Source organism: Sturnira hondurensis, unplaced genomic scaffold (assembly GCF_014824575.4).
Source record: "Sturnira hondurensis isolate 20B ecotype Veracruz unplaced genomic scaffold, ASM1482457v3 Scaffold0000780, whole genome shotgun sequence".
NCBI lineage: Eukaryota > Metazoa > Chordata > Mammalia > Chiroptera > Phyllostomidae > Sturnira > Sturnira hondurensis.
This window is the reverse complement of record NW_028073411.1, coordinates 9,960,416-9,974,300: the sequence shown is the minus strand read 5'-3', so window position 1 is coordinate 9,974,300 and position 13,885 is coordinate 9,960,416. Positions and strand designations below refer to the sequence as shown.

The window sequence follows — 13,885 nt, the reverse complement described above, 5'->3', positions numbered from 1 at the left end:
TCAGTAGTGTAGTAGTTAAGTTTTAGACAGTTACTTGGGCATATTTATCTGTTAAACTGTCTTCTGTATTTATATTAGATCAAATGCAAAAGCAGATAATACAACTTTATATTAATGATACACATTTAGAGGCTTTCCATCTCTCTAAATATATTTGAATTTGCTTGAAATCCTGGACACATTACATGTGGGGAAGTGCACTGGTACATTTAGCAGCACCTAATTTCATGAGTTTCATACTAGGTGCCAAGAAATTAGGTTGTCCAAATATTTTGGAAATAAATTAAAACTAAATCAGCCGTTTCTTTTCTACCCATCAGTTTATGTTTCACTCAAGGCACCTACAATGAAACTTTAAAATTAAGTAGAGAAAAACTTACCTAGTTGGGATTTTGAATAATAGTTTGCCATTTGTCCACTGTTGCAAGACTGTCGTTTATGTCTTTTTGTTGACATTTCTGTGGTCTTCCATGGAGGTCTTTTTCTTTTGTTCAATTTGCTAAGGACTTCAGAACTATCGGAAGGAGTCTTGTCATAATTAACGCATTTATTTAATTTACTATTGTCAAGTTGGCCAGGAAATTTATCAGCTGCAGGACTATTTACCTTAGCATTTTCTATTTCTTTAGATTGTTTTTTAAAACAATTTTGCCTAGCAGAATGGGATCTTAAGGTAAAGCGTTTTGCTTCTTCCATATGAGCCTGATGATTACTTCCACTGGCAACAGATTCAGGAGAATAAATAACTGTATTTAGCTTAAAAGTATTTTTGTGTTCAAGATAGTTGATCTTTCTCAAAAATATTCTACAATCTTTTAAGGTTTTTGATCTCCAATTATTTGGGCATATATTTCCTAGTCTTGGTCCCTTTTCAAAATCTTTTTGGCTGTAATTTGTTCCATTTTCTTTTGCTTCTGACTTAAATTTATTCTCTAAACTAGCATGTGTTTTAAAGTCAGACGTTGCCACTCTCTGTTGCAAAAAGCCACCCCTGATCTCAGATGGCAAAATAAACTGATTATCTACTGTGTTTTTCCCTTGGAGTGGGATGTCAGCATTTGGACCCCCCTCAGTCTTATTTAAAAATTGGTTCTGGCAGAAAAATCTCAAGTTCCTCCTTTTAGAGATCCAATCAACTGTTCCACGGGCGTGCAGCTTTCCCTCTCTTCTCCACCTTTCATGTTGCAACCTCTTAAACTCAGTCCTTTTGAATCTACCTAGTGTTAAATTACTTTTCACATTTAAGAGTGGAGAGCTAACCATTTTATGTAGTATATGCAACTTCCCTGATTTTGAAGGAGAAGATAGTGCAAATTTTTTAAAGTGCTTTTTGAAGGGGCTGGTATTAAAATCAGAATATTTGGTCCCTAATTTAACTCCTCTGGTATTTATTACTTCTAAAGGGTTTCTAGCATTTGCTTTTCTAACTAGTGAAAGAGACTGTGTTTCTGTCGTTTGCATAAACCAGGTACACAGATCATTCAAATCATATTTTTTCCGAAAAAGCATTTTTACAGGTGAGACTTCAAGTTCTAAAAGACAGGTTTTCAAAGGGCTAGCTATTTTGCAATCACTACTTTCAGTATGTTCCCTTTTTTTATGAACACAATTTTCAGCTTCATCTCCACTCACTTGCACCCAAGCATTTGTTATTTGCTCAAATCTATTGTTTAATTCTTCTAATAAGGAATCACTTGAAGTAGAAGCAGCCCACCATCTGAGCAAAGGGTCTGATGAAATTATGGGGTCCAAGGATATTTCAGAAATGGGTCTTAATTTGTTATCTTCCAAAAATTTTTTTGCATTCCTTGAATTTCTAGCTCCTGGTGTACCCTTGGGAGCGATTTTTATCCTTGACTGCCTATGTTTTTCCTTCTGACTTTTACCCTTCTGCAAATGGAGTTTATATGATTTATGGAGCAGAGTATTTCTATAAATAAGTGAACTAGAAGATGCTAATGAATGTAAGAAATGCAGAGATGGTTTTCTATCCCTAACAGAATGTCTCAAAGGTATAGCAGCAACCATACTTTCTGATCCATTCTTGAATATGTCAGGTTCGCTGGGCCTTGTATCCATCTTATTGCATTGGTGAGCATACTTTTCTTCAGGCAGACCTTTTTCCAACATATTCTCTTGTTGTAAAGGAGGTAAGCAGCTGCTAATACTCACTTCTCTCTCCTGAGGTGAAATTCTATTAATAGTTACAGATATTCCAGAGATTTTCACTTTTGCAGGTCTACCTGGCTTCCTAATTATTGCCAAAGGCTTCTGATTTGGTCGAATAATGTTCTTGGAAGGTTGAGGTATCACAGACTTGTTCTTAATAGGTTTAATATATTCAAAGCCACACCCTAAGATCTCACTTTCAGTAGTCAAACTTGACACAGCACTTATTCTTTCACCTGAGTCAAGTTCATATTCTCTAATATTTCTCAGATTATTATAGTCAGTTGGAAAATCTGCAACACTATTGTTTAAAGATGTAACATTGCGTATATTTATACTTCCTTCGGAAACATGCCTTTTAGTTCTTCTTGACCTTCCATAAATAACAGTTACTGTAATACTCTTTTTATAAATACCTTCTTTTACTTCTGATAGGAGAGATTCTGGGCTTTTCTTTCCAGCACTAAAGGACTCATTTTGGCAAATGGTGACGTCCGTTTGATCAATTTTCGGTTTTGGTGGCCTTCCAATTGGTCGCTTAATCTGTTTTACAACCTGGGGACCTATTTTTTTAGGTCTACCTGGTTTTCTTTTAAAAGATGAGTCAGTTGCACCGCTTGAATTTTCCTTAGGTTCTTCTTGGGGCTTATCACTATTTGTATCACCAGTAAACATTGCAGAAGATTCTGAAGATTCTTTTCCACTATTAAATTTGTTTAGTTCTATTTGAAGAGTCTCACTATCATTAAGTTTGGAACTAAAATTTTCAAAGTTAGTATTTGGAATATCCTTATTTGTTTCTGGTTTTTTTTCAATTACATGATGGTTTGAGCGTTTTTCAGAAGGATGATCAACATTTGATTTAGAATTACCGACTGAAGTTAAAGTATATTTGACTCCTTCACTGCTTTTAACCTCAGATAAAAACATGAGTTTGATGGGACTAGAATAGGTAGAAAAAGAAGAGTTTTCAATGGCTTTATATTTCGGCGGTACATTCTCAACAGTGGATATCAAGCTACCCGTATCTAAAATAGATGACTTTTTTAGATTATCAAGTCTTTTTTTATTCAAATCTACTGGAGGCATATGATTGCTTTTCATATTGCTGGATGCTACCACAGATTTTGATAAACTCTGCTCTTTGCACATCATTCTACTTATAGTAAGAGTCATATTTCTACCAGCATTTTGATCTTTACCATCAATTTCTTTCAATTTCTTGGATGCTTTATATCCTTCTGATAATGACTGATTATTCCAAGACTTCTTGGCCATATTTATTGTATCTTCTAAACGCTCCACAACAACTTGTAAATTAGAATTCATTGCAATTTTGTTTAGATCTATATTGTGTGAGCTTTCAATTTGGATAGTTTTCACTTGATCTTTTTTTTTTGTAGACTCAGAAACTTTTTTGGACTTAGGGGACTTTTTGAGAACATAGTTATTTGTTACATATATAGAATACCATCCTGGAGGCACAATATTTCGTTTAGTTCTGCTCAAAAATCCAGGAACATCACGTTTCAAAGGAGTTTGAGTATTCTCTAATTTTGAGTTCTCCTTATGATTTTGCAAAAACATTCCAGCTGCAGATTTCTCCTGTGTATTTTTTATGTTGATTTTCTCAGTTGTAATTTTTTTTAAGCTTTCTGAAAATGTGTCAAAAGCCAAGTTAGTTTCTAAATTATGAAGAGGTAGTTGCAATGACTGTAATGCATAATCTGGTGAAAATGCTATTTCTGCATGATTGCTGTCTTGAAGGTTTTCGGAATTTTGTAAAGAAGGCCCTTGATAATGACAGAATTCTTCTTTGTTTGTTGAAAATATCACATCATTGCATATCAATTTCCTTGAAAATTTTTCACTGCATTTCTTTCTTATAAAAGTTTCATCAAGACTAGTAAGTTCTCTTTTTATCTGCAAAGACTGCCTTCTAAACATGGGTGAATCAGGAGAGTTATGCATTGCAAATAATGTTTCTTGACGCTTTCGAAATCTTGTCTGAATAATTTTATTTTCTACCTTTTTATCATGTTGACTCAGTAATTCCATAAAACTGTAATCACTGGCCTTTGCATTATGCAAGAGGGAGGTTATTAAATCTCTCAATTTTAAATCATTATCTGTATTACAATCACTGCTAGGTAACTTGGTAAGGTTTGTCATATCTGTAGTTTCTATTGATTTTAATTTTTCATTAATACGGTCCATTAAATCTTTAAAAATTACAGTAGTTTCACCTCTTTCATGATTTGTAGTACAATTATTGCTGCTTTCCAAGAGCAAAGAATCTGAGTTACTGGATGCTTTAGCTTTATGTAATTTATCTTCATGATAACCTTTGTCACTACTTATTTCTGCTGGTGTGAGAAATGGAGGTTGGTTAATGTTTGTTTCAAGTCTGTTATTTTCTAAGGCTGAAAGCTCTGAGATGACATCTTTCAATTTTTCAAATCCTTCAGGCTGTACAGGTGATAATGGTGGGGGTGAGGGACTTCGAGATCTACAAGTATCTTCAAGACTGACTGAAACATCACTGCATACTTCCTTTGGTGAAAGAGGAGTATGAAAGGCCACTTTTGTAGAGTGAATGTTTGGAAACAGTCCAGAGCAGCACCTGTGAGAAGTATAACTGTTTGCAATTCCTCGATTCACTACTGTCTTAATGTGTTCAATAGTTACAGTTTGGCACGACAAACAATGTAAATCTTTAATACAGACTGGCAGAGGCCCCAAACCAGGGCTTTGTCTTTCATTTTGTAAACACCCTCTTTCTGCCAGCCTATATTCACAGTTACAGAATAGACCATGTAAATCATCTTCAATTAGGGACTTTTGAGATCCTGAAGACACAGTATATGATGTATTACAACAGCAAAGAGAAGCAGCATTCTGCTCTTGGACTAGAAATTTCAACATAGCCAAAACTTGTTGCTGGTGATGTATGCACAAAGATTCCAAAACTTTGCTTAATGCTGATTTTTCTTTTTCCATTTTAGTAGCTTCCTCTGATTTTGCATCAACAGTTGAACTAAAAATAAAAATCAAACAAAAAATGAATTACAGCAAAAATACCAACATTATAAGGAGTTATAATTTTAACAGGGTTTGAACAAAAGATATTTTGGTGTTGCTGGACTGCTAACTTCCACAGAGCTTCAATAATGGCATCTTGATTACTGTTTAGTTTGAGTAAGATGAAGCACTGATGATTATCTCCTATGACAAAGTCTAAGAGTCAAAACAAAGCCCTCGTTTTGTTATATAAAAGCTGACAACTATAGATATGAGCATATTTCCAGATTGCTAGTGTTTAGATCTTTGAATATATTAAGAATATTTAATGGAAAGTGCTTCACCAGGAGTTAAAATTTTTGTACAGTTGACATTTTGTAAGTTACTTTGATAATTATCAGTTGGTATTAATGCCAATAAAAAAAAAGAGATGCTGAGAAAATCTTATCTTTATTTAAAATACATATTTTTCAAGTTAATGAAAATATTATTAATAAAAGCTTTGCATAATCACAAGAAAAACTAAGGGATTTAGATTTCATATAAATAATAAAATGTCTGTTCTACGATTAAGCTGTAGGCATTTTAAACTAATAAAAATAAAAAATTTAAGCTATTAAAAATGAAATCTATTTTTAATTGATTTTAAATATTAAAGTAATTACATTGAAACTAAAGGCATTACTTACCTAATTATTTAATTTCAAATGCTGGAAAATGTCCACTGCAGAAACTAATATATATATATCTAACTTTAACTAAGACTCATTATTACTTAGCAACCAATGTAGAAGTCTACAAAATTTTTTAAATCTGGCTACCAGCAGTAAGAAGAATAAAATATATAAAAGAATTCTGTTTCAGAAAAGCATCCATTTAAATTAAACATATCACCAAACTCTGTACATGAAAACGGCCTCCCACTCCTGACTTCTTATGTTTGTTGTTATTGCTAGAAGCTCCTGATTTGTAGAATTTAGGGTTGGAATTGGGAAATGCTGATTATGAGTTGCTACAGAAGAATGTGTTTTATTTGATAAAAGGTTACGTTCATGTATATTAAAAATCAGTGAATTCCTTTAAAATGAAAAGTCGGATTGATTTTATTTTGTTTGCTAAAAGTGGCTTAATTTGTCTCACAGATAAGTATGTAACATTTTATTTACATTTTATAAAAAGTTATTTGAATATGAAAAATACCAAGCAAATTTTGAACATTAGATAAAAATTTTTCTAGTAAAAAATAACTTTATTAGATTCAACTAATATTTCACTAAAACTAGCATGTGATTAGATATAAAGTAGTTATCAAAGTGAGAAGAGATAGGAAATTACAATAAAGTTCACTGCCACCTCTAGACAGTTGAAGATATGACATTGTCCCAGTAACATTTTCTTTCTGAAAATAAATATTGTAAATTTTATCATGATCGGGGTGAAAAATGATGGAACTAACTCCCAAGATTCAATATTAGGTAATTCAATAAATATATGTAGGAAACAAAGGTAAGAGGAAAAAATGTTAACCATCAATTATAAAGATATAAATAAAATTATGCTATTTTTTCAGCCAATTAAAAACTGTAATTTTCACATAAGTAGAACCACCCCCCCAAAAAAATTTCTGATAAACAGACTTTAAAAGTGTCTTTAGAGTTATTGTATCACCTATTAAACACATGTGTGACTGAACAGTTAAAGATTTTTACATACTTCTCAAAAAAATATACTATACTGCATTTTAAATATTAATTTGCTTTCATAACAGTTCCTGAAATGCTCAAATGCCGTTTTCTGATAGTAAAATCAAGTAAAACAGAGAAATAATATAAATTAATGACTAATGTTAACTATTCTGAAAACCACAAGATTTTTATCTCTCTCCTCTACCATTGTAAGGGAATTTGTATTTTAAGAGTTTCTTACTCAGTTTATTACTTCTAATAATGAAATTCCAAAGAATACCATAGTAGCCAGTAATTTCCATCTAATGCTATATGAAGAATAGCTTAATAAAGTTCCTAATTAGATATTCAGATATTGAATTAGATCCAGATATTTGATAATTAAGTTCTCAAAATATAAGACTCCATAATATGTTTACTTGGCTTCAAATTTTCCCTTTTTCATTATTTCTTTCTTGCATGTTAAAATCTCAAAGAAAAATGTAATACATTAAACCTAATATAACAGTTGAAAACCCATAAGTCTCCAATTTAGAATTTATTCCCAAATGATTAAAGGTTCTAAAATTTTATCTTTCATAGCTTTCTTTGTTTTAATGCTAAAAATTTTTCTAATCTTTTCCTGTTTGATTTATAAACCAAAACATCCTGCCTATTCTTCTGTGTTACTATCCGTTTCCCATTACAAATTTTGTTATTGAAATAGTTTTACAGAAAGTCCATTTCTAATATTTAATCTTAATAAAACTGCTTCCTAGAATGAATTAAAGAAGCCAGTGTAGTCAGTTTTTTCTTTGCTTTTCTTTTTTCTCTTTTACTGAATGAGTAAATCAATCACACACCAACAGTGTTGTAAATTTAAGTGCAAAAGCATTGAAGTGCTTTACTACAAATTACAACCTAGAAACACGTTAACTGAACAATTAAAATTCATACAATCAGATTTAGATATATAACAACACAAAGTAGGAACAGAATTACAGTACATTTACAACACAAGACAGATACATGAATTCATTAGAAAATATTGTAATAAATAATTCATGAATTATAGTGCAATTGATTTATGCATAAATATAACTAATTGCCTAACAATCAGTTTATATTAACAAAATCTGTCAAAATCAAGGCAGCCACAGAGTTTTACTAAATTACTGCGACAATGAAAATACTGCAATTAAAAAACAAATACAAGTATTTGTACTGTAAACAACTAAAAAAAATCAGTCTCACTAAAGTTAGTATACAATTTAATATAAAATTGTCATTAGCTACCAGAAGTGGTTTAAACAACTTTACTGAGCAGTAGTTTTCTAAAAACAGAGGCACTGTTTTTTTCTTTTCCTTTTTTTTAAATATAAAATACTTGAGGAACATTCAAATAAGTAGAAAGCACATATAAGGGTTGCTTTCACCTTCATTAAAAGTCTGCTGAAACTGGGTACTTCAGAAAATTGTCAATTGATAAGTAGTAACTGGTAACTAAATTTATAAAGTACTTTGAAAGTTTAACATAAAGAACATCTTAATAGAATCACTGGTGAGAAGGGGAACCCATAAATTTCCCTGCCTTTCCTCATTCATATAATCAAAAGTTAACTCAATAATTAGAAACGTTTTTCCTTTTAAAAGTTATGGGTTGATCATTACCTATAAACTATCAAAAAATATTTAATTTATTATTTCTGACCAAAAATAAATAATACAAGTACTAAAATGCTGTAAATTAACTATAATATTACCTATAAAACTACTGATCACTGTGAAGTCAATAGCAAAATGATCCCTGATTTTATGAATCCTGTAAAGTTTTTGGTCAGGTCATCTTTTAAATGATATAAAAGAGTTCTGTTAAGTATCCCTTTACTATAAACTTCTCAATCAATTTATTAATGTAAATATAGTGTGAGGAATAAAAAAGCTCAATACAATATAAATATTATGTAATGCATTCAAGCCCCCAAATTTTTGCAAGTAAAATTCTGTATAAAGAGGTCAATAAAATTGTGTGGAAACATTTACTTTATCTTTTACTTTGTTTTTCAGTGGGGGGAGGGGTAATATATTAAATAATCCAAGTTCTGGCCCTCACAAAATATGGCTTAATTCTTTAAAAAGAAAGATGACCCTGACATCTGCTGTTTTGCAATCTATTATGTATACTTCCTTGGGGGGGAGAGCAAGAGGATTCATACCCTACTATGCAGGTAACATTAACAGCTGAAGAGGGTTCAGTATAGATCTAAGAGACCAAATAACTACTTAATTGTTTAAGTTCCCACTCTTCAGTTTCTTTAAACATATGTAAGCAGTTTTTAAATGTAATAGCTGAAATCTCTTTAGTATTACATCTGTATGTGATTATTAGATACACACAAACACAAGTGTAAAAACACAAGTATTTGACAAGGTGCACTTATTTTTTTTTAATTCAGCTTTAAGTATACCTTTTGGATTTAGGAAAACTGGCTTAGAAAAATGATCAGAACCTGAATTTTAACAGATAAAGGGGTACTCAGAGAATTTTGAATGTATGAAGCAAATCCCCATTTTTATAACGGAGGCACATGCTTTACAACATTTTACTACTAAAACTGCATTCTCCATAAATCCAACACGGATACTCTGAACCACATTTTAAAACTGCTATATAAAAATTACTTCTCTCTTACGAGTCTGGTAAAAGTTAAAATGCACTGCCCAACTTCTAACTACCCAATTAGTAGAGAGTTTACATTACTGAAAGTTCAAAACAGCTTCAGTGTTAAATATTTGTAAATCTATTCAAGACCCTGAACAAACTGCAAATTTGGTTATTAGCAAAATGATAATGTTCTGCCCACCAAAATGAAATCTGTAATTCATTTTGATAAACTGAAAATGTTTTGAAATGTCACAGCAGCAAATATATTAAAGTTACACTGAGGTTTTTCAATAGTAGGAGTGTGTCACAATCCTTAAAATTTAAAGTAGTCATAACATCAACTAACCAGCACATTTAAACCAAAATGATCATTCTCAAGTTTTTTCTGTGCACATTATAAACATGCTCTAAGTTGCATTCCAACTTTCTTTTCTAACCTTACACATTAGCTTATTTTTCAAATGAAAAACAAAATTAAATTATTTTAATAATTAAATTTAAATTACTTTTTGTCCTTAGTATTCCATCTTATATTAAAAGATTCTATAGCTGCTGGGGTTAACTATGTGTCAGTTTTTTTTTAAAAGCGTATACCTATAAACCCCAACATCCTGCTAAATCAACTATTAAATGATAAATATTAAATTTCATTATACATATCATTTAAGGTTTTCTTTTCTATTCCTGGTGGATGCACTTGAGTGCATTTCATATTTCATAGAATGCACTGTAGTGTACTAATACTGTATATATTAATTTTTCTTAGCATGGATATAGCTGTCTGAATTTTGTTGTTTAATGTACTTACAATAACTGTAAGTATGTTATGTTAAAATTTTTATAAACCATTAATATCATATTTCCATTATAAGATGGTTCAACTGAATGGCTGGAGTGGTCTTTCACCTATAAAAATGTTTCACTTGACAATTACTCGTTTTCCCACAATGCTTTATGCTATTGACTACTAAAGAAAACCTGAATCTTTTTCACCTATTTATACAAGGATTAAATACAAACTATCAGAATTAAGTAAGCAACTATATAATCTGTCCACAGTGAAAACCCTGAATAAAACTTTTTTCAAAAGGCATGTAAGTGGTTTTTGAACTGTAAAATTTCATGTCTCCTGTCAGAGTGAGCATCTGTAATTCCCACATGTGTGTATATAGACACACAAATACACACCTGTGCACATACACACACGCAAACACACATACACACACACGCAGGTACACACACACAAACATTTTCCTAACAAATAATCTACACAGGCTTGCTGCCATTTCTGCAGCTGCCAGTCCCTGAATCTGTCATATTATATAACCCAGTGTCTGCTAATCGGAGTTTCTTCTTCGGAGGAGTCTTCAGTGTTCCAGATCTTTCTTTTACCTTGTATTCTAAAGTGCTGTGAGGTACCCCATAAATTCCTTGTGCTTTGGAAACACTCATTTTTCCACTCATTACCATTGCAATAGCCTCTTCCATTATTTCATGATCATATTGCCGATAACGGCCACGTTTTTTCCTGGGTTGCTTATTATCTTTTCGATCCAATCCATCTTCAGTATTTTCAGAGGTTCCATCAACTGTTCCATTTTTAGAATTAAGACACAAAGGAGAGAGGTCCCCATGTAGAAAATAAGAGTCAACACTTGAGTGAGTTACGGGCCCAGAACATTCTATTTTGTTCTGCTTAGGGAGTATATTTTTCAGTTTTTGGAGAGCTGATCCTTCTAGGACTGGAGAGGTTTTGGAAACTTGATACATAACATCCAGCAGACCAGGACCATCAGGTTGTTTGGAAACAGAACTTACTCGTAGCTGAGGAATTTTTAACTGTACAGTAGAATGTGAAGTTTCATACTGTAGGCTTTCATTTTTTTCTTTAAATTGAGTAACCATTTTCTGTAGAGTTAACTGATGGAGGTAACTGGAAGCGGTTGGGAATTTTAATTCTGAGGTTTCAAGTAGATTGAGTTTACTTTTTTCTGTGCGCTCTGCTTGAGCTCTTGCCCACAAGGCTACTTTTTGCAGCACTGCACAAGTTTCTTTACTGTCTTTATATGAGTAACTATCATTGAAATCTCGAGTTTTGTTTTTAAAAGATGCAGGCTTCCCTGCTGGTAAGGCTTCTAAGTGGAGAAGTAAAGTTTTTTGAGGTATGCCATAAAGTATGCCTGCTTTATTTATGTCCAGTGCTCCAGACTGAATGTCTTTCAAAGCTTTTGAGAGCAAACCATCTGCAAACTCAGCACTTCTTTCCACATAGTCCTCTCTGTTTCTGTGTAGTCTCCTGGATGGATGGAATGAAACGATGGTAAACTGATGTATGAGAGACTCTCACACAGCTATGGAAGGGGAGGGTCCACTCCTTTATTATACTCCTTGCTTAGGTAACATCACTGCTTATACTCTTTTAAGTCTGTGAGATGTAGTAGTTACTCCTTATCAAAGCAAACGCTACAGTCCTGGTAGGACAATGTGTCAATCATACGGTGGCCCCAACAGGCAGACCTTCCAAGAACATAAAATCCTAACTCAGTATTTGTAAAAATACTCTCATGATGTTGCTATTCCTCTGACAGATGCTTGCAGAGCAACACTTAGAATTTTTACTTGTACAATTAGAGTTCCATTATAAAAAATACCCAAATCCTAAAGGAGTTTTTGTTAGTAGAAACGTGACGTTACCGCTAAACAAGTAATAAAAGAGTCAACCCCTTTAAAGGAAATTTGTAGCAGTAAGAGTATTTCCAAACACAAACATCCCATATTTCCACAAGACCAATTTTTCTTTAGATAAAAACTTATAATTTGAAACAAGAAGTAAGTTATATTTGGGTAAAATAATTTTAGATATTATAAATGTTATTGCTACTTCAAATTTATCATTGTAATTTCAGTTTCTCAAACAGAAAGCTTGCTATATACCTCATGATTCAAATGCTACTACAGCTTTAGTTTAAACAAATTATTACTACACTCTACATCTAAGATTTAAATGTGACAAAAAAGCTTCCTGTATAGCTTGTTAATGGGAAGATGCAAGTTATTAAAAAAAATCCCCAAATCCAACAGAACAGCATTTCATACTAATTATCTATAAAATTAATGTAATGACAGATTTCAATCAAAGCATAAAAGGACCTTTTGTGGTGATTATGAGGTATATTAAATAGTTTGCCACCACACCTAAAGCACAATGGAAAAAACATAAGCACTATCAGCTAACTGTATGAATTAGTAAGTATAGTACTTTAAAAATTTATTGTTTTAAAAATTGAATAGTGGAATTACATATTTCCCTTAAAACTGCCTCCTGAATACTGAATTTAAAATTCTCTCTACTTGATCTGCCTCTCAGTTTATATTCTATGGTTTAGTTGGTAGTTCATTTTTAGTAACATGAACTAAAGTTTGGTGATTGTTCTGATAACTTTTCTTTAACAGAAAGAATAAAAAAGAAAGAGAAAGGACACATGGAAGGTATGAGAGACAAACACTTATGAGTGACAAAGCTTCTGGAGGAAAACTGTGTATGTCAATCTACTCATAGTAGTATTAAGCGTTCTCTGCAGAGATAATTTTATATTAATGTTATAGTATATTTCCTAGATATTGCTTACCCAGCCATTGAATTTTCAGAAGTAGGATCACATATGGATGACTCTTCAGATTTTATGCTGGTTTTCTTTGTAGAGAGATCTAACACTCCATCCCCTATAATTTTTGCAAGAGAAAAAACTTTATATTTGTGACAAATTAAAGAAACAAACAGGTTACGGCACAAAACCTGTTGAAAACCAACCCTTGGTCACCGTTCCCACCAGCTGCAGTGAACAGCCATTTGACTGCTCATCCATGACTGTTTTTTATTAAAGGATGCCCAGATGACTCTTTGGGAAAGTAGGAATGATATAAAGAGCACAACAGAGAGCATGGAAAATGATAATAAATAAGAACAATAATTAGTATTTACTAGGACTAGCAATATGTGGAACACATACTTTAGGTAAGCTGTGACTCCATGTGTAACCAATGTGTTTTCAGAAATTACAGTGTAAAAGTTTACTATTTTAAATAACTGAAATGTAGCACAGTTGAGTCATATATCATGGTTATATCTGTGACTAAAGATACAACAACATAACACTTTAGGAATATACCTGTTAGAAAACAATTGCCTAAGTATTTGTCACTAAAATGTAGTTATTTTTTATTACTATTACAGTATTAAATTTACATAAATAAAACTTCTATGATTCAGACTTATTGTTAATTTGACAAACTTTATGATCAAAAAGGATAAAAATAAACTATGAATTTAAAACACATAAGGGCCCTAGCTGGGTAGCCTGGCTGG

General features: G+C 32.0%; 1 protein-coding gene across 13 annotated transcripts in view; it reads right to left on the bottom strand.

The window, feature by feature from the left end:
• The window catches only part of LCORL (ligand dependent nuclear receptor corepressor like), a 120,307-nt gene that overhangs the window by 16,872 nt on the left and 89,550 nt on the right, over positions 1-13,885 (bottom strand). For 9 of the 13 annotated variants that reach the window (XM_037045167.1, XM_037045186.1, XM_037045176.1 and 6 more), the window contains 2 exons: positions 13,149-13,242; positions 381-5,206 (listed from right to left, as the gene is read on the bottom strand). In XM_037045167.1, the coding sequence (XP_036901062.1) occupies positions 381-5,206; positions 13,149-13,242 (4,920 nt within the window). Of the gene's footprint in view, positions 1-380; positions 5,207-7,728; positions 11,816-13,148; positions 13,243-13,885 lie in introns of those variants that run through there. The other 4 variants (XM_037045252.1, XM_037045260.1, XM_037045244.1 and 1 more) reach the window with 3 other exon arrangements.